Source organism: Lemur catta, chromosome 1 (assembly GCF_020740605.2).
Source record: "Lemur catta isolate mLemCat1 chromosome 1, mLemCat1.pri, whole genome shotgun sequence".
Taxonomy (NCBI): Eukaryota; Metazoa; Chordata; class Mammalia; order Primates; family Lemuridae; genus Lemur; species Lemur catta.
Window position 1 is genome coordinate 25570277 of NC_059128.1, and position 18386 is coordinate 25588662.

Sequence of the window (18386 nt, forward strand, 5' to 3'; positions counted from 1 at the left end):
CTGGGATGTGCAGTTTCCCAGGGCAGGGCTCCCAAGGGCGCATTTGGTAGCTGACTTGCAGCCAGCAGATCCCTTTTGTTTCATCATCACCATTGGGCCAAGGCTCAGAGGTAGTAGGGAGGAATAAGAGCCATACCTGCTCGCTGGGAGTCAGTAGGGTGGAAAGAGCCTGAACTTTTGAGCCAGACAGGTCTAGATGTGAATCCCGGCTCTATCATTAACTACCTGGGCGACCTCAGGCAAGTCTCTTAATCTCTCTGAGCTTCAGAGACGTTATCTGTAAACTGGGAACCATAATCACACCTGCTGCATGGGATTGTTGTAAGGATTAAATGAGATAATATAGGCAAAGCACAGTGCCAGGCATATTGTCACCATTCACTGGACAGCAGTTGCCATAATAAAAAGCAATAATTGTGTTATTGTTAGGCACATGTTAGGAGCTAAAGATACAAAGAGGTGTCAGGGACAATCACTACACTTGAAGGGGCTGCCCTTATGAGTGGGGAAAATGTGACACATGTATAGAAAAACTAATGGTGGCACGCAGGGCATGCCCCGTGATTGGTGTACGCAGTAAGTGCTTTTCCTTGTTGTTCAGAAGAGGGAGCAGTTGCCAAGAGGTGGATGTCAGGGAAGGGGAGCTGGGTCTTGAGACGAACAGTAGGACATAGGGAAGTGAAGAGGAGGGGGAAAGAATCCAGGGAGGGGCCACAGCTGGTGCACAGGCAGAGAGAAGAGAGGGCAGAGGCTACCTTGGGGCATAGCCAGCGGGCCAGTTTGGCCGGAGCAGGTTGACATAGAGCAATGCTATAGACGGATCAGACTGGGGAGGGTCTTCAGTGCTGTGGACTTGCATCCCGAAGACACTGGGAGCCACTGAAGGTCTCAGAGGGAAGTGACATGAGCCAGGTGGAATTTCGGAGATATTTATCCAGACTGGCCCCTGGTTTGGTTTCTAGTACTGGTCTCAGAAAGGAGAGTTCAGATCACGAAACCCCGGGCGCCTGGTCTGGGCAGTAGTCCCCAGTAGTTTCACAAGCACACTTAGAACAACTGAATGACAAGGTCTGTGTGTCTGCCTCCGCTTCCTCGCTGGCCTTGCCTGCTCTGCTGCCAAGCCCCAGCCTCCCTGGATCTCTTGTGGCCCCTTGAGCTCGCCACATTCCTTGCAGCCTGCAGAGCTTTGCCCTTGCCTAGCCGTCTGCCAGGGAGCCTGCCCAGGTCTTTGCTGGTACACCTCCCATCTCACTCTTCAGAGGGGTGCCCTGCCCCCCACCCCCCACATGGATCCCCTGGTCGGGCCTGGAACACTGCATCGCCCTGCTTCATTGTCTTCACAGCCCCTGATACTGCCTGACACTGCAACTTCCTGTTGTTTTCTTGCTTCTTGCTGGTCTCCCTTATGGGACTGCAAGCCCCACCCAGGCAAGGACTTGGTCCCCATTGCTTAGCACTTGGTTGGGCTCAGCAACTGTTTGTTGAGTGCATGAGTGACAGATGGATGAGACATTGGGTTTAGAGGGTCCACTGTGAGCCGGACCATGCTCTCCTGGGCTCACACATGCTCGTCAGGGGAGGTCCCGGGGTGGGTGGCAGGGCTCCGCATCCCCACATGTGCTTCTGCACGTGACTGTCCCTGGGCCGCAGATCACTGGATGTGGCTCTGGACTTTGCAAGGGGGTGAAGGGCGTGGGGAGAGAGTTGGCCGGGGACCTGTGGCTGCTGCACGGTGCTGTCTGGAAGGAAGGGGCCCAGTTTCAGCCCCACCTTGCCCCAGGCTGGAGGCAGCTCCCTGTGAGGGGCCCCACCTTGGTAAGCAGGGTGGAGACTGAGAGCAGATGCTGTCAGGGTGGGAAGGAGAGACTCTGTCAAGCCTTTGAGAGGCCCTGAGAGCACCCCCTCCTCAACTGCCTCTCGTGTGACTCATGAGGAAACTGAGGCTCGGTGAAGTCAAGATCACACAGCCTGTGAGTGACAGAAAACACCCCAACAGCTCAGCCCCCTGACTTTCAGGCCAATGCGGAGCCCTTTCCTGTAAAAGGGACCGATTGATTCACTCAGTATCTGTGGAGAATCTGCTCTGTGACAGTGTCTACTCTAAGTTCTGGGGCTACCGCCTGCCCCCATGGGCCTCCATTCTGGAAGGAGGGAACATTTAGTTATAAAATCCAATGTTGGGCAGTGCCCTTCCCCTTCAGGGTGTTCTGTGGGTTCTGAGCCTGCTCCATAGCTCTGGTCCTGCAGTCTTTGATGGGTTGTGGACAGATCAAAGGCAACTCATCCTGGATCTGTGGCGGAGGAGAGAGAAGTGGGCCAGAGTGTGGCTCCCTGCTGGATGGGGGTCTGCAGCACGCAGTCCTCTCCCCCGGGGAAGGAGGCTCCGCAGGGCCCCTGGCGGCTGCTGTCATCTCTCTCCTTGTCTCCCCAGCTGTGTGCCAGCCACCGTGCCAGAACCGTGGCTCCTGCAGCCGGCCCCAGCTGTGCATCTGCCGCTCCGGCTTCCGAGGAGCCCGCTGCGAAGAGGTCATTCCTGATGAGGAGTTTGATCCCCAGAACTCCAGGACGGCACCTCGACGCTGGGCCGAGCGTTTACCCAACCTGCGCAGGAGCAGCCCACCCGGAGAAAGCACCGTGGCCAGGACACAGCCACCAGTGGCTGGGTAAGTCCCCTCCACACTGGGACCTTAGGGTCTGGGCTCAGTCCCTCTCTGGAGGCTTCAGACCATTTGGTGAAGGCTGCAGTTGTCCTTCCTTCCCTCCTCCCCTCCGTCCTCCCCTTCCCTTGCCCTGACAGAGGTGTGAGCAGGAGAGCAGGCAGGAGTGGGGAGGGGACGAGGGCGGGGAAGGCACCTGGAAGAGAGCTGAGGTCTCTTGTTGGATCAGGGTCTCTTTGTTGGAATCCCGGCTTTGCTACTTCCTAGGTGGTGACCTGGGCAAGTAACTTACCTCTCTGTGCCTCTGATTCCTCATCAGTAAGGTGGGGACAACGATAATGCCTAGGTTATGGAATTGTTGTAAGGAGTCAATTAATTCATATAAGGAAAGTGCTTAGAACAGTGCCTGGTGCATAAGTAAGTTCTTTTTTTTTTTTTTGAGACAGAGTCTTGCTCTGTTGCCTGGGCTAGAGTGCCGTGGCGTCAGCCTCGCTCACAGCAACCTCAAACCCCTGGGCTTCCGAGATCCTACTGCCTCAGCCTCCCGAGTAGCTGGGACTACAGGCAGGCACCACCATGCCCGGCTAATTTTTTTTTTCTATATATATTTTAGTTGGCCAGATAATTTCTTTCTATTTTTAGTAGAGACGGGGTCTCGCTCTTGCTGGTCTCGAACTCCTGACCTCGAGCGATCCACCCACCTCAGCCTCCCAGAGGGCTAGGATTACAGGCGTGAGCCACCGCGCCCGGCTTTTTCTATATATTTTTAGTTGTCCAGCTAATTTCTTTCTATTTTTAGTAGAGACAGGGTCTCGCTCTTGCTCAGGCTGGTGTTGAACTCCTGACCTCGAGCGATCCTCCCGCTTTGGCCTCCCAGAGTGCTAGGATTACAGGCGTGAGCCACCACGCCCGGCCCATAGTAAGTTCTTTATAAAGGTCGCTCCCCCTCCTCCCCCCTCCTCCCCCCTCCTCCCCCTTCCTCCCCCTTCCTCCCCCTTTCTCCCCTCCTCCTTCCCCTCACCCCTCCCCTGGTCTGTGTGATGTCGGAAGGACTCCTCCGCCAGCAGAAGCCCCTTTGGTTTACTCACCATCCAGCTTAGAGGGGAGGAGAAGGCGCCCCAGGGAAGGGAGCAGAATGAAAACTGAACAAGGGGAGTGTTCTTGGGCAGGATTCCCGGCCTGCTTGCCAGCCAATCTGGCTAGACTTTTTCTAGCTCAGGACAGGAAATCTGAACTTTATAAACTGGTCCATTTCTGGGGGGCTGTGTTTTCCTTTAGTTTTTCAGGTTACTTTTTCCATTTGCTTGCTACTTCAGAAGTTCTTTCTGAAATGTTGCAAACTTGTCTTGCTGAACTAAGAAGAAAAAGGACTTGTCCTCTCAGAGGCCAGGAGAATCAGGGAGAGGAGGCTGACCTTGAGGTTAGATCCCCATCAGGAAAGGTCAGGAGAGGCCGGCTGAGTGGGTGGGAGAAAAAGGAAAGGACATAGAGGTTGTCCGGCAACTTGAAAGGGCGTGAGGCCAGGCAGACCAGGGACTTGGTAAGGTGGGTTCCAGGGCCCTGAGCACTCATGCAGATGGTTTCCGAGGGCAGCTAGGAGCAGGAAGAAAGGAAGGATGGATTCAGGTCGAGGCCTAGGGAGCTCCAAGGTCAAGAGCAGAAAAGCCAAACTGCAGCCAAGACCCGGGGATGCTGGGGCAGGAACAAGGAGCAGAGATAAGGGGCCCCCAGCCCCCATCCCAGTGGACAACACAGAGGGTCTGGGATTGACTGTGAGCAGGTGGGCAGAGCCTGGGCCATATTCTGATTGGTCCCGGCTGAGGGTCCCAGGCAGTGGGCCTGGTGTGAAGTCACCTGGAGGAACACCAGTGGTGCCGTCTCGGGGCCAAGGTGGCCACAGAGTCCTTCCAGCGGGGGTTTCCCCTGCCAGTCTCTTGGCTTGTGGAATTCATTCATTTTTGATGCATTGACCCTGTGTGTGTGCGTGTTGGGGTTGCCTGGCAGGTCACTCTGCCCCTCGCACCCTTGAGACAGAGCTGTTTGAGGTCACTTGCTCCATCTTCCAGCCTGTCTGACTCCTCCCCATTCTTCAAGACTTGGTTCCAGTTCCTCTAAAAAGCCTGCCCTGACCACGCCCACCCAGCTACCGGACCCCTGCAGCGCTTACTCCCTGGCACACATCCATGGGGGTCTGTGCCCTGCTCCTGCACTTAGACTGTTCGGCCTGCGCCCTGGAAGGCAGCAACTCCACCTGGTGCTCTGGACTTCCCCAGAGCTCCTCCCACGGTGCCGAGCTTATAGAAAGTGCTCAATTCATACTTGCCCTCCGACTCTTGGTCCAAGCTACAGAGTTAGCCTAGGAAAAGGGCCCACTTTGGCATTAATCCCTCACCCTGTACCTGGAGCCACGGGCACCACCCCCTGTGCTGCCCCAAGGGCAGGAGGAGCTGAAGCTTCCTGCTTCCCTAGCATAGCTCTTTTCACTCCCCCTTGGGGTGTTCTGTTTATTTGCTCACTGGACCAGGAGCTTCCTGAGAGCAGGGGCTGTGTCCTGCTCATTCATGAATGTGTGCCTGGTACTGAAGGCCATGCCTGGCACACTATAGGTGCCCAGTCACATAAGTTGAATGAATAAATGAATGAGGGGGGCGGTGCTGCAAGACAAGGATGAGCAGCGTGGTCCTCCATCCCCCAGTGAAGGTTCCCCGTGTGGGAGGCGGTAGAGGACCGAGGTCCTGGGCGAGGTCCCTGGCCCACAGCGGGCCTGTCCTCTTTGACTTTCACAGGCTCCCTGGCCAGGGGCTACTGTGATGTTGTTAATGAGCTACAGCCTCCAGGCTAGCCTCTCTCTGCCCTGGGACCTCAATGCCATGAAATCTGGGAAAGTCATAGTGTCCCGCTGTTGGCCCAGCTGTCAGCCCAGCTGTGTTTTGCTTTAGGAGGCCAAATCCTGCTTGCCTGGTGGTGTCAGACATTTCCTGTGACCTTGGCCAGGTTTCCCAAGCAGCCACTGGCCGCTCTCCTGATAGCAACTTGGACAGACCTTGTGTGTCCAGATAGAGGAAGTGACAATGCATGGAGGGCATTGTAGGAGTGGGAGGGGGACAAGATGTCTGGGGAGGGGAAACTGCAGGGATTGGTGAGGGCCAGAGGCCCCCTTCAGGAAAGCACTAGGCAGAGGCCAAGAGACTCGTGTCCCAGGGGAAGACCAGAGGGAGGGGCTGGGAGAGTCTCGGGCAGCAGGCAGGATGCCCTACAGCAGGCCAGATGTGGACTGATGCTGTCCAGCTGTGGCCTGGGCTGGCTAGAGGGGCCTGGAGACTCCCTCTGAGCCCCAAGCCGAGGCTCCTTCCCCAAGGCTGGGCAGAGAGCCTGCCTCACCTTGGAGAGCAAGAGCCAGGAAGGACCATATTTTGAGTCGGGAGGGTTAGACCCTGGGCTTTGGATTTAGATACTCCTGGGTTCCAATTCTGAATTTACCACTCACCAGCTGTGTGACATGAGGCACTTGTCCTAACCTCTCTGAGCCAGTAGTCTCCACATGATAGGATTACAGGGAGGCTTAAAAGAGATCGTGTGAGTAGAACACTTAGCATGGTGCCCTTAGAGTTGGGTATGTGTTAGCCATCGGTGGGCAGGTTCTCCTGGCCATGAGGACTTAGGTGGATGGAGCAGGCAGCGAAGGGCAGACAGAGAAAACTGGGGTGTGTGTGCGAGCACACGTGCACACATGCAGATCTGTTCCAAGGAGAAGTCAGAGCCCAGACCCAGCCTCAGGGTAGGTGTGACTAGCAGATCCAGCAGTGGCTTTGGCTGGCTTGGGGTATGGTTATTCCACCAGGACCATTGTCACCAGCCCACTGGGAAGGGAGTTAAGGGGAGGTGTCAAAGAACAGGAGGGACCTCCACCGGGTTTGCTCCTTAGCCTGACCTGAGGACCTAGAGGCTGAGCCCTGGGGACATCCTAAGCAGGCTTAGTCATGGCCTGCAACAAGGGCCTGGCAGGGCAGTGCTGAGCAGGGCAGGCGGGGGTGGCTGGGAGGTGTCTGGGGAGCTGTGGCCCCGTGGTGGTGGCTCCCAGCAGGCTGCTCCTGTCTAGTCTCCCCTCTCCTCTGCGTCCCCTCCTCTCTGCATGCCTCACCTCTTTATCTACTGTATTCCCTTTCTATGGCTGCTATGATAAGTTACCACAATTAGCAGGTTAAAATGACACATTTATCGTAGTATAGTTCTGTAGGTCAGACAGCTGACGTGGGTGTCAAGGCTAAAATCGAGGTGTTGGCAGGCTCCTGAGGCTCCAGGGAGGAATGAATCTGTTTCCTTGCTCGTTCAGGTTGTTGGCAGAATTCAGTTCTTTGTACTAGTAGGACTGAGATCCCTTCTTTCTTGCTGGCTGTCAATTGAGGGCTGTTCCTAGCACCTAGGAGTCACCCACATTCCTTGGCTTGTGGCCACCTTCCTCCATCTTCAAGTCCAGCAATGGCAGGAGGACTCTTCATGTTTTGAATCTCCCCCCTGCCTCCCTCTTCAGCTCTGTCGCCTTCATGACTGTCTTGCCTCCCTCTGCCACTTTTAAGGGCCTGTGTGATGACACTGGGAACACCAGATAATCTCCCTATTTTAAGGTCAGCTGATTAGCAACCTTAATTTCATCTGCAGCGTTAATTTCCTTTTGCCACTTAATGTGACATAGTCAAAGGCATAACACCAGGGGAGGAAGAGTATAGGGGCCAACCACTGCAGCCCACTCCAGTTGGGACACTCTGTCCAAAGTGTAATAGCTCCCTCTTACCAAGGACTTGCCACAAGCTCAGCCCTACATGATCTGCCCCCCAAATCTTTCTGACATCTCCAGCGTCCACCCTTTCCCCACACCTCAAACTTGCTGGAGATGCTCCCACCCCAGGGCTCTTGCACTTGCTATCCCCCTTCTTGGAATAGTGTATTTGTTTTCTGGGGCTGCCATAACAAGTTCCCACAAACCAGGTGGCTTAAAACAACAGAAATTTATTCTCTCACAGTTCAGGAGGCCAGAAGTCCAAAAATCAAGGTGTTAGAAGGGTCGGTTGCTTCCAGAGGCTCTGTGGGAGAATCTGTTCTATGCCTCTCTGCTAGCATCTGGTGGCCCTCGCAATCCTTGGCATTCTTGGCTTGTAGATGCGTCATCCTAATCTCTGCCTCAGTCATCACGTGGCCTTCTTCTGTGTGTGTGTGTGTGTGTGTGTGTGTGTGTGTGTGTGTGTGTGTGTTTTCTTCTTCCTATAAGGATGCCAGTTATTGGATTTAAGGTCTTCCCTAATCCAGTGTGACCTCATCTAAACCAAACTAATTACATCTGCAAAGACCCTATTTCCAAATAAAGTCACATTCATAGGTCTGGGGGTTAGGACTGCAACACATTTTTTATGGGGACACAATTCAACCTGCATCAAAACACTCTTCCCCAGATACTCACACGACTGGTTTCCTCTCTCCTCTCCTTCTTCCTGTTCACTGGATCTAAAACCACACTCTCCAAACATTCCCTACTTTCTATCTGGCTGTTTTTCTCTGCAACACTAACATTTTAGGTATTTTACTTATTTCTTTAACTTATTGTTTCTCTTACCCCAGTAAGATGTCAAGTGTGGAAGGACAGGAGTTTCATCTGTTTTCTTCACTGGTATGTCCAGCACCCCGAACATGACTCAGCCCAGAGTAGAGTAACTATATACCCGAACAACCTGGTTGTCTATATGCTTCCTCTCGTTTACTTCTCGCAACTCCCTGCAGTAGTTACCAGCGTTCCTGTTCTGTTGGTGAGGACAGGCCCTTCTGAGCTGACACTCAGTTCATCCTGAGCGTGTCACTGATGAGGAAGGGGCTCTCCCGACCCTCCTAACAGGTGGTGCTTGCCCACCCCATGCCCCTTGGCCTTGGGGGTCTGAAGCCAGGATAAGCTGAGGGTGACCAGAGCAGGGCTTAGCAGACCCTTAGGAGGGCCAGGAGTCTGGTAGGGGGGCTGTAGTGGCTGCAAAGGGGTCTCTTCCTGGTTTCTTCCCTCTCTTGACCCTTAGAAGAGCCCTGTGGAGCCCCTACCCGGGATTGTGGTTTGAAAGAGAGAGGGCTCAGACAGGGGTAGTCAGGGGGCTCACTGAAGGCCTCCAGCCAGATCACATGGAAAAGTTTCATTTTCCCAAGTCCCAAGCTGCAGAAGCCCTGCTACTGCTTTTTGAGGAGAGTGGAGAAAAGACCTTTGTCTCAGCTGAGAACTTACTTCACCACCCATGCCCCCTCTCCCTGCTGTTGCAGAGGGTAGGTTCTGGAAGTGCAGATGGGCCACATTAAGCTTTGTGGAGGGCCCCTAGGCACTCAACCCCTGCCAGCCCCAGTGCATCCCTGCCCAGCAGAGACTGCTTGGAGTGGCCGGATGGGTCCGAAGCTCTCCGTTCCAGCCAGGTGGAGGAGGAGGTAGGCTGTTCTACACTAGAACTTTCAGCTGCTGGACACAACACCACGGGGTTGTTCTTCACACTACAGTTTCTGTGACAGGTAACCCAAGAGTTGTGCAGTGCACAGCCTGAGCAGCTGTATGTGGTGACCCTAGACCCAGCTTCTTTCTGAGAGAGAGAGAGAGAGAGAGAGAGAGAGAGAGAGAGAGAGAGAGAGAGAGAGAGAGAGAGAGAGATGTCTTTCATTTTCCCCACAAAGCATGTTGCTTCAAGGTAGTCCTCTGCAGCTGGGGTTGGCTATTGAGGTTCCTTCTAAGTTCTTCTGAAAGGGAGATGGACCCCTGAGGCTTTATAGTGTTAATATGTTTCTCTCCAACCCACACAAATACCTGAGCCCCGTGAAGTTCAGGTCCTGAACAGGGCCAGGGCCTTAGGGCACATTTATGTGAATTATAAAAAGACACTGAGTTCTGGCGCAGATGTAGCCCAGGGCATGCAGTCTGCTTGTGCTTTGATCCTGGGCCTAGGGGTCCCCAGAGAGGTTGTGAGGAAGGTGGGGGCCAGTGTGCCTTTCTTCTCTCCTTGTAGCACAGCCAGCAAGCCTCCTCCTTCCGCATGCTCAGCCCAGTGCAGACACCTCTGGGTTGGGGAAGATACCTCTCTTGCTCCCCCACGGGGTAACTGGGTGGATTTAAGGGAAATGCTGTCTGCTTTCTACCCACTTCCCCTTACCTTCCACCTTCTCCTATTTAAGCCTGAAGGTGGACATCTGGCCCAGGGTGGCCTCAAAATCTCTGATGAGGACTGAGTGACTCCCCCTTCTAAGATTCTCCCAGAGTTGAGGATTACCAGGACCCCTCCCTAGGTTTGGTTCCTGAAGAGGACCCCAGCCCCGCCCCAGGCCCAGCGCTTTGCAAATCTCTGAGATACCAGCTGTTCACCTTCTGTCTGCCCACAGCCTCAGCTCAGTGATGCAGAAGGCTGTGGACCTTCTTCCTCTTCTGGTTCTTCCTTGTCATCGTCAGTAGGGTTCCTTGCACCCCTGCTAAGTCTCAGGTGCTGTACTAGGTGTTCTGCCCTCCTCCTTCCTCTCACTGTTGTCCCACATCAGAGCCACCGGCTCCGTGACATGCAGGATGTGGATGCTGCACAAATGTCTTTTGGCTGAGTGTGTAGTGTCCAACTAGTGGGGTTTAAATGGAGTGGGGTGGCAGACTGTACCTGCCACCAAATGGGGCAGGCACCTGGGGAACAGAGGAGCAGGGAGACACCCCCATGCTTGTCATGGCCTTAGTGGTATGTCTGGAATTATGGTTACAACAGTAGGTGACTAGGTTAGGACTGAGTAGGACTACGGTTGTGGTTAGGGTGACATTCTATTTAGCAATATAATAGTGATTAGGGTAAGATTAGAGGTATTAGGATAAAGTTTTAATCCTAGTGCTGTGGTTAGGGTTGGGTTAGGGTTATGCTAAAGTAGAATTCAGGACTGTGCGTTTTTTTTTCGAGTGTATGTGGTTTTTCTACCCTACCATTGATGGAGCCTTACTGAATAAGTCACCACTTTACAGGCACCACCTCATTTGACTGGGGACAGTTTGGCACAGTGGCTAAGAGCAAGGGTCTTGAGTCAGACAGACCTCAGTTCCATCTGACTCTGTGGCTCACCAGCCATTTGATGTGTGAGTTCTTTCACCTCCCCAGGTCTCAGTGTAAAAGGGTGATGATACCAATATTGGCTGACCACAGGGTTGTGGTCAGAATAAAATAAAAGAATGTGGATAAAGAGCTGAGTCACATAGTTAAGTGCTCAATACTTGATAGCTAATGCTTTTTCTTATTTGGATCAGTTGGAGTTCCAGCAGGAAAGAGACGGCACACTCGATGGGTCCACACAGACAGGGTCAGAGGAAAACAACAAAGGGTGGTGGAGTGTCCCAGGGGTGGCTTTGCAGGTCTAAAGGGACAAGGGACCAGCGGTCACTGGAATCCAGAGTAGCTCCACCTGCGGCAGAGGGCCACCAAGAGGGCTGCGGCTTTTGGCAGAGGAACACAGCCCTCATTCACCTGCAGAGCGTGTCGGGACAGAGCTGGAGGATCAGTCCGCCACTGGCTCTCCTCCTGCCTTCCGACCTCCTGCAGGGGTTCCCCACTGGCTGAACTGGACAGTAAGGCAGAGGGTGAAGGATGCACCCCAGGGCCCAGAGTGGGGCGGAGAGGGGTCCAGGGGCAAGTGGAAGATCTTCAGCACGTTTACCAGTCCCCAATGACCCTGTGAGGAGGATATTCCCATTACCCAAACTGCACAAAGCAGAAACTGAGGGTAAGGGCGATTCCAGCCCAGCTCTGCTGGACTTCGGAACCTGTGCTCCCAAGCATTTTGCTAAACAGCCTGCAGAGCAGGTGAGCATGGGCAGGTGCGGGAACATCCAGCTTGGCTAGGGAGCTGCAGAGGACTGGGTGAGGCAAGGTGTCCAGTGTCTTTTGAGAAACCTACTGAAGCCAGTGAGAGCCTGGAGCAGCATTCGCTGCAGCCACAAGTGGGGAGAAAGGAAGCTTGTCAGCCTCACTAAAACGTTCGTGTGTGCGGTTTCCAGCATGGGACTTAAAAAAATAGCAACAACAAACATTTGAAGCTTGTAGCTGTACTCATGGCATTTAACTGACTTAAATCCTCTAGAATTTTTGTTTGAAAGGAGAAGGTTCAGGAGTGATGAAGCAAGGAGAGAGAGGAAAGACAGTCAAAGCTCTTTTTCAGGTGCCTTGGGGCAGGTTCTTCCCACGTGACTGCCTCCCCCCCCCCCCCCCCCCCCCCCCCCCGCTGGCTGGCCAGCGAGGTCACCGTGTGGGCGTGTGTGCCTGCATGTGTGAGACGGGCGTGGGTGGAGGCTGTGCAGAGAACATGCCTCCAAAGTCATAATGGAGATTTTTCAGGCCCCGTGAATTCTCCTTTTGAGCTAGCTCAAGGTTTTCAAATATGTATCAGGTTTCACCCCTTGTCCGGAACATAGAGGAAGTTTCTGATTTATGGGTCCAGTAGTTTTCCCAGTTACTCCATCTTTAAATCTGCCATCAGTTAATTAATTTGCCACTGTCAGAAAAGCCACTCTGAGCTTCCCAGGTGAAAATCGCTTTAGCACAGTGAAGTGGTATTATGATAACAGTAATAAAAAAGGAGACTGTGAAACGTAGACTTGTTTTCACTTGTGGAACTAACTGAATCAGTGTCTCAGCGTTCCTCCTCCTCCTCCCCAAGTCACAGCACATGCGCAGTCACACTGTCACCGCCTCTGCAGAGGGGCTAAAGGGGAAGCTTTAAACCTTGCAGGAAAATTTCCCAGAAAAGGATTAGAAAGGGAAAATGGATTAAATGCAAAGTCATCTGATGACCGTGTTGTAGGAGGCTGCTTAGATCCCAGAGGGGTGTGTGTGTCTGTCTGTCCGTCTGCCTGTCTGCAGATGACACAGTGAAGATTGCTAAATGATTCCCAATAATGAAATTTGAAAACACATAGTTCCTTTGCTAGCCACATAGCTGTGGTTTTGTGTCCGTGATTCATTGTGGAAGTGAGTAGCTGTGACAGGCATTCTGTGGGGTTTTTTTTTTTTCATCTTATTTCTCCTAAAAAAATATTTGTGCAAGGTCTAAAATTCAAGGAAGTTGAGTGCTTTTTGAAGAGAAAAATCCCTGTTCCTTGCAAAACAAAGATTACAGACCAAAACCTCTGGAGCTACCACATTTCTGCTTCCAGCTGTCGCCTACGCTGCATTTTCCTTCTGGAGCCTCAGCCCTGCCCGTGACCTGACATGTCCACCCGCCTGTGCCCAGGGAGGGGGGGTGCTGCGTCCGAGGCGTCTTAAGGGAGTCTGGATCTGCGTGGGGAGGCGGTATCCTCTAAAGACCCCAGCCAGACCATACCCTTCCAGGACCTCTTCCTTGGGGAGAAAATTGATTCCACATGTCTTTCCTTTCTGACGTTCTTGGAGCAAGGGCAGAGGCCCTATAGAATACAGTAGCATGTGAGGGTGGAGTCGTGAAATAATTTATGTCTTATAGCTAGCTAAGCCTGGGTTTGAATCTCAGCTCTACCACTTAACAGCCATGCTGCCTAGAGCAAGTGATTTAACCTTGTGAGCCTCAGTTTTCTCATCTGTAGGATGGGGATGACCATTTACTACCTTATAGAATTGTCACAAAGATTTACTAATACATGTAACTGCATCTTCTAGCTCTTCTATGAATGGAACCCACTCCTGTTTGTCCCTTGATTCTGGGATTACCTGAGCCTTTTGTTTACATCAGAAAATCAGCAGCAGTCACTAGAAACTAAGAGTTTGCCCAGAGCTCTTGAAGGCATTTCCCACCCTGGTGAGGTTTCCTGTCATAGCCAAGGGTGAGCAGCAGGGTGGGAATTTCACCCCACTGAAGGCAGACAGAGCGCAGGCCTGGAGACCCAGCCTGGCACTTCCCTGCTAGGGATGACCTGGGGCAGGTTAACAGCCCCCCTGTGCCTCAGTTTTCCCGTCTATAAAATGGGGGATGTTAGTTCCTGTGTTACAGGGTTGTTGTACTAATTAAGGCAACAAATATAAAGGGCCAAGCAAAAATAAAATAAAATGCCTTAGCAGGTGTCTGGCACATCATAGGGTGATGGGTTTGGGCTCCTAGATTGCTGAAGGAAGACTTCCCAGGTTGGGGTCCTGGTTCCCATAGAAATCTCCTTTTGTTTATGCCCTGGGGTAGATTTCCAGCCCCTCGGAGAGCAAGAAGGGCAGGCTGGCTGTGGGCCGCTGGACTGTGGCCAGCCCCTGAGGAGTGTATCTCTGACCCAGCCCGCCATCTGTCTTTGTCTACAATGGGCTTGTCCAGGCAGGCCCAAGAGTGGGGTAAATGCATCTGAAGTCAGAGGCTTGTATTTGCTATCCAGTAAGCCATGCCTGCCAGATTCTGTGTATATATTTGGGGGCAGGGAGGGGTGCATTACAGAGGGTAGAGGGATCCCAAAGGCCACGAGCTGGGAACTCAAGGGTTCAGGAGGGAGACACCTCATGGCCAAGTTGCTGGTGGTGAGATACCCGTATGCCAGGCTCTGTGGCTTTGGGAGATGGGCCTGGCTCAGTCCCCTCGGCCTAAACGTCTCTCCTCTCCCTCCTCCACCTCCTGCACTAAGCTCCTGTAGCACTTGCCAGGTCCTGGGCCCTGCCTATGTTTTCGTTCCCTTTTAACCACTGCGGCTCTCCAGCCACTTCTGTTTTTCATACACTTCTCTGTGGTTCCTGCAGCACCATCATGGCAGCTTGTTGGAGAGTCTAGCTGCCGTGATGGCAGGAGCTTGATGAGCTTCAGAGCCCAGCAGACCTGAGCTTTAGAATCCCGGCTTTTGGCTATTTGTTCTTGGAGCTTGGGCCAGCTACCTTCCGTCTCCACACCGCAAATCTTTCACAGGTCCTACCTGGAGAGTGAGACCTGCCTCTCAGGTTGTTGCTGGGGGCTGTTATTGGCTATGCCTATTGACATATTAATTGGGCTTAGGCCTAGGTGTGCTAACTCCACCTAAAGCCATAAGGTTTTACAGGGACTCAAGAGCAATTATATATGTTAAATTTGCAGTTTACTGTGAGGGCTTTACACACTACCAATTATGTGGTCAACATTTCACGCACAGACAGTAACAAGAGTGGGGTAACAAACCACAGTAATGGCTCGGGGGATCAGTGTGCCAACATGGGAGTTGAGTGGGTCCAAAAGTCCTTGGAACACTGGTCAGCAAGGGGGTTTCTCTCAGACAGAGCTTTTGGTGACAGCTGCCAAGGTGGACAGAAGGCCTCAGAGTTCATGTGGGCAGAGCCTTCAAAGGCTTCTTACACAAGGTGGGGTCCTGCCTACTCTTATTATCCTCCCAAATGAGACTCTTTTCATTATTTCCATCACCTTTTACTTTTCATAGGTTTGTTTCAGGTCTCGGGTGGTACCAGACAATGACAGGTACTATCCTATTACCTCAATCCATTGTATATATGTTTATCACTTTGAGAGAGGAGTAAACAATTTTAATGTGGGCTTAATGTTACTTAACATGAGTGACTCCCTTTTGAGGCATTAAAATCACAAATTATTATATTAGGGACCTTTATAAGGCGGTATGTGGTTGGTGCCTGGTGCTCAGTCTCTGTTAGTGAACGTCATGGTTATTTGATCAAGGTGGGTCGTGTGGGGAGTACTGTGGCTCCCAGAGACTCCACCCCCTCACCCGAGCCACGCCCCTTGGAACAGCAGATGCTCAGAGGAGAAGATGCTAGGGACAAGTCTCATTATGGTCTGATCTCTGTGCTCAGCACAGCTGGCTTCCTGTCCTTGGCCTTGGGAGGAATAACTCCCCTTCAGCACGAGCTGACGTCCCATTCCAGTAGCCAGGCAAGGCCCGGGCCTTGCTCTGGGCTCCAGTAGCACGTCTGCACACACCTTTTGTCCTTCAGTTCAACATCCCCAGGTATCTTCCCCCACAGCAACCTGTGCTAAGAGGGGGTCCTCTGCAATTAGCCCCCATAGCTGCATCCTACAAGAGACATTCCAAGTAATAAGCCAGGAATAAATAAACTTCTCCAGTGCGAATCCCACACTCCCTGTTAATCCCTCTGCCATTTATTCTGTGTGTGTCCTGGATGGATTTGTCAGGCCAGCTGGAAAAAAGGATGTTCAAAAGAAGGATAATCTCTGAGTCAGGCAACTGACAGGCTCAGGCTTTTTTCCTTCCTTCCTTCCTTCCTCCCTCCCTCCCTCCCTTCCTTTCTCCCAGGCACAAGGAATACTAGATGACTCAGACCCATGCCTCGCTGCCTCTAAGAGCTCAAATCCAGCCATTTGACATGCACAAGTAGCTAAAGCACTCCCAGCCCTTGGGAAGGCTTTTGTGAATACTCTAGGAGACAGCGAGGTTAGCAACCCTGGACAGGTAGGGGGCCTCCAGGGAGGAATCTTCCATGACCATCTGCCTAAGAGACCATTCTTAACTTAGTTACTTCCTGGTGAAAACACTTTCTTCAAGGCTTCCCTTTCATGCACGAGGTTCATAGGATGAGGCCCAGACTCTCGGCCTTCTACAGCTTGGTCCAAACATAAGAGTTCTCAAACAACAAGACTGGCTCTGGAGCCAGAATATCTGCAGCATCCCTGTGTTTGATCCCTGGCTCTGTTAGTCATTGGCTATGTGACCTTAAACAAGTTACCTAGCTTCTCTGGGCCTCATCTCTAAAATAGGAATAATAATAATACCTAATTTCTAATTTTAATTGTGATTAAATGAATTAATATACATAAAGTGCTGAGCACAGGGCCTGGCGTATCATAAACACTATGTAGCTATTTGCTATTAGTATTTTCATCCTTGGCCACTCTTGTTTTTTCTTTAACCAGATGGGCCTGGTTACCCCCCGAACACCATGCCAGCACATTCCTGAATGTGTCCCTTTGTGCTTGTGGTCCTCTCTGTCCTCCCCAGCCCCCTGGAAAGCCTTCCCCAGAGACCCAGCCCCAGCCACACCTGCCTGGGGAGGCTTGGTGCGTTCTGGCTGGACAGCGTACTCCAAGAGACTCCTGGCTCCTGCTGCTCTCTTGCTTTTCGGCTCTTGGATTGTTTTGAAACGCTCACGTGCAGGGTCTTGTCCTGGGGCTGCATGTTGCACCCTGCACAAAGGTGTAGTTGAAGGGTTGAACCCTGGGGCTAAAATCATTCTAGCCTGTGTTCTGCTCACCCAATCCTACACCCTGCTGCAAAGGAAGTGGGGCGCCTTCTGTTCACTGCCACCCACAGGAGCCGCTTTTCTAACTGGCACGAAGCCACCAGGTGTACCAGGCCTCTCCCTAGCCCCGCCCCCCAGTCTGGACCATAAGCTCTTGGAGGGCAAGACACTCTTCCCACAGTGCCTGATGGGACTGTGCGCCTTGGCTGTGGTGGAACGACGGATTCGTGAAATCCAGGTTCCCTATGTGCTGACACGTCTTCCCAGGGGAACTTGGAGCCGAAGGCCTCAGACTGCCCGCTGGCCCCGGCTGGCTGCAGAATGGGGCCCAGCCAGGCTGGGAAGACAGCTCCAGGGAAGCAGGAGAGCTGGAAGTAGCCATGGAAGTTCAGAGCTCAGTGGGATAAATATTTTGGGGGCAGCAGCTGTGTGCCCAGTGCTGTGATGACGCCATGGGGGATATAAAGAGGGTAGGACCCAGTCCCTTCCCCTCTCAGGGGGTCTGTATCCATGGCCGAGTTTCAGCCGTCTGGGTGGTCCTGCTGGGCCCAGGAGGCAGGGGAGCTTTTGGAGGGGCTCTTTTTCCTGGTGGGAAGGAGAGGGCTGTTGCCCCAGCAATTTGACACTTGGGCAAGCTAGGTAGAAAATGAGGGGCATTTCCAGGGCCACCTTCTCCCACCTGTGCCCCTCATGTGGCCCAGGTGTGATCCCAGTGCCCAGGCAGCCTGCTCTGGCTCTCCTGTCCTGCTCCCTTGCCCAGCCAGGAGACAGCAATGGCCATGCAGCGTCTCGAGGGGCGAGGGCCTGGCGGCCAGGCAGCCTACACAGCAGGCTGCTCCGTGGAAAAGTGTCCATGGTCGCCTGCACCTGAGGGTCTGGAGGGTAGAGGAGAGGGATGAGGTTCACAGGAGTCTCTGGACCCTTTAGAAACTGAGGCAGCACCTACTTGAGGGCTGCTCTTGAGGTGGGGAGCAGGCCTCAGGCAGGGGATGGGCACCTCCCTCCCTGACATTCCCCAGGACACGCAGAGCTCATGCCTCCCTCTGCTTCTTATTTTCCTGCCTGGAAACAGGGAAGCTGTGTTCCCTCCGGAGCTGGTTGGGCAGCAGAGCAGGATATAGTCTGGGCAGGAGAGACTCCCCCAGGGTCCTACCCACTCCCTACACCTCAGCCTGGCAGAGGCATCCCCTGGGGTCTTTGTGCTGGGGCTTCAGTTCTCTCTGACTTGGGTGTGGCCATGGAAAGAGCTAAAGGCCCAGATCCTCAGAGCAGGCCAGGTGGGGCCAAGTGGGGGCTTCAGGCTGACCAGTGAGGCTGAAGGGGTTGGGTGGGTGGGCATAGCAGGTGCAGCAGCAGGAGTGATCTTGAGACACGTGGGGGACACCAGGGAGAGGGCTGGCTCTCAGCCCTTTCCAGATAGGCACAGGGAGTGAGGGTGCCGGTGTTTGTGCTGCCCAGTATAGGAGAGTTCAAGTTCCCATCCATGCACCATCTGCTGAGCATGCAGCCCCAACTTGTGTCTCTGTCTTAGGTCCCCCGGGGTTTGGCAGCCAAGGGC

The 18386-nt window shown here is 53.2% G+C and overlaps 1 protein-coding gene across 6 annotated transcripts in view; it reads left to right on the top strand.

Annotated features, from left to right (window-relative positions):
* The window catches only part of LTBP2 (latent transforming growth factor beta binding protein 2), a 95766-nt gene that overhangs the window by 19861 nt on the left and 57519 nt on the right, over positions 1-18386 (top strand). For all 6 annotated transcript variants that reach the window (XM_045563955.1, XM_045563963.1, XM_045563945.1 and 3 more), the window contains exon 3: positions 2432-2663. In XM_045563955.1, the coding sequence (XP_045419911.1) occupies positions 2432-2663 (232 nt within the window). The remainder of the gene's footprint in view (positions 1-2431; positions 2664-18386) is intronic.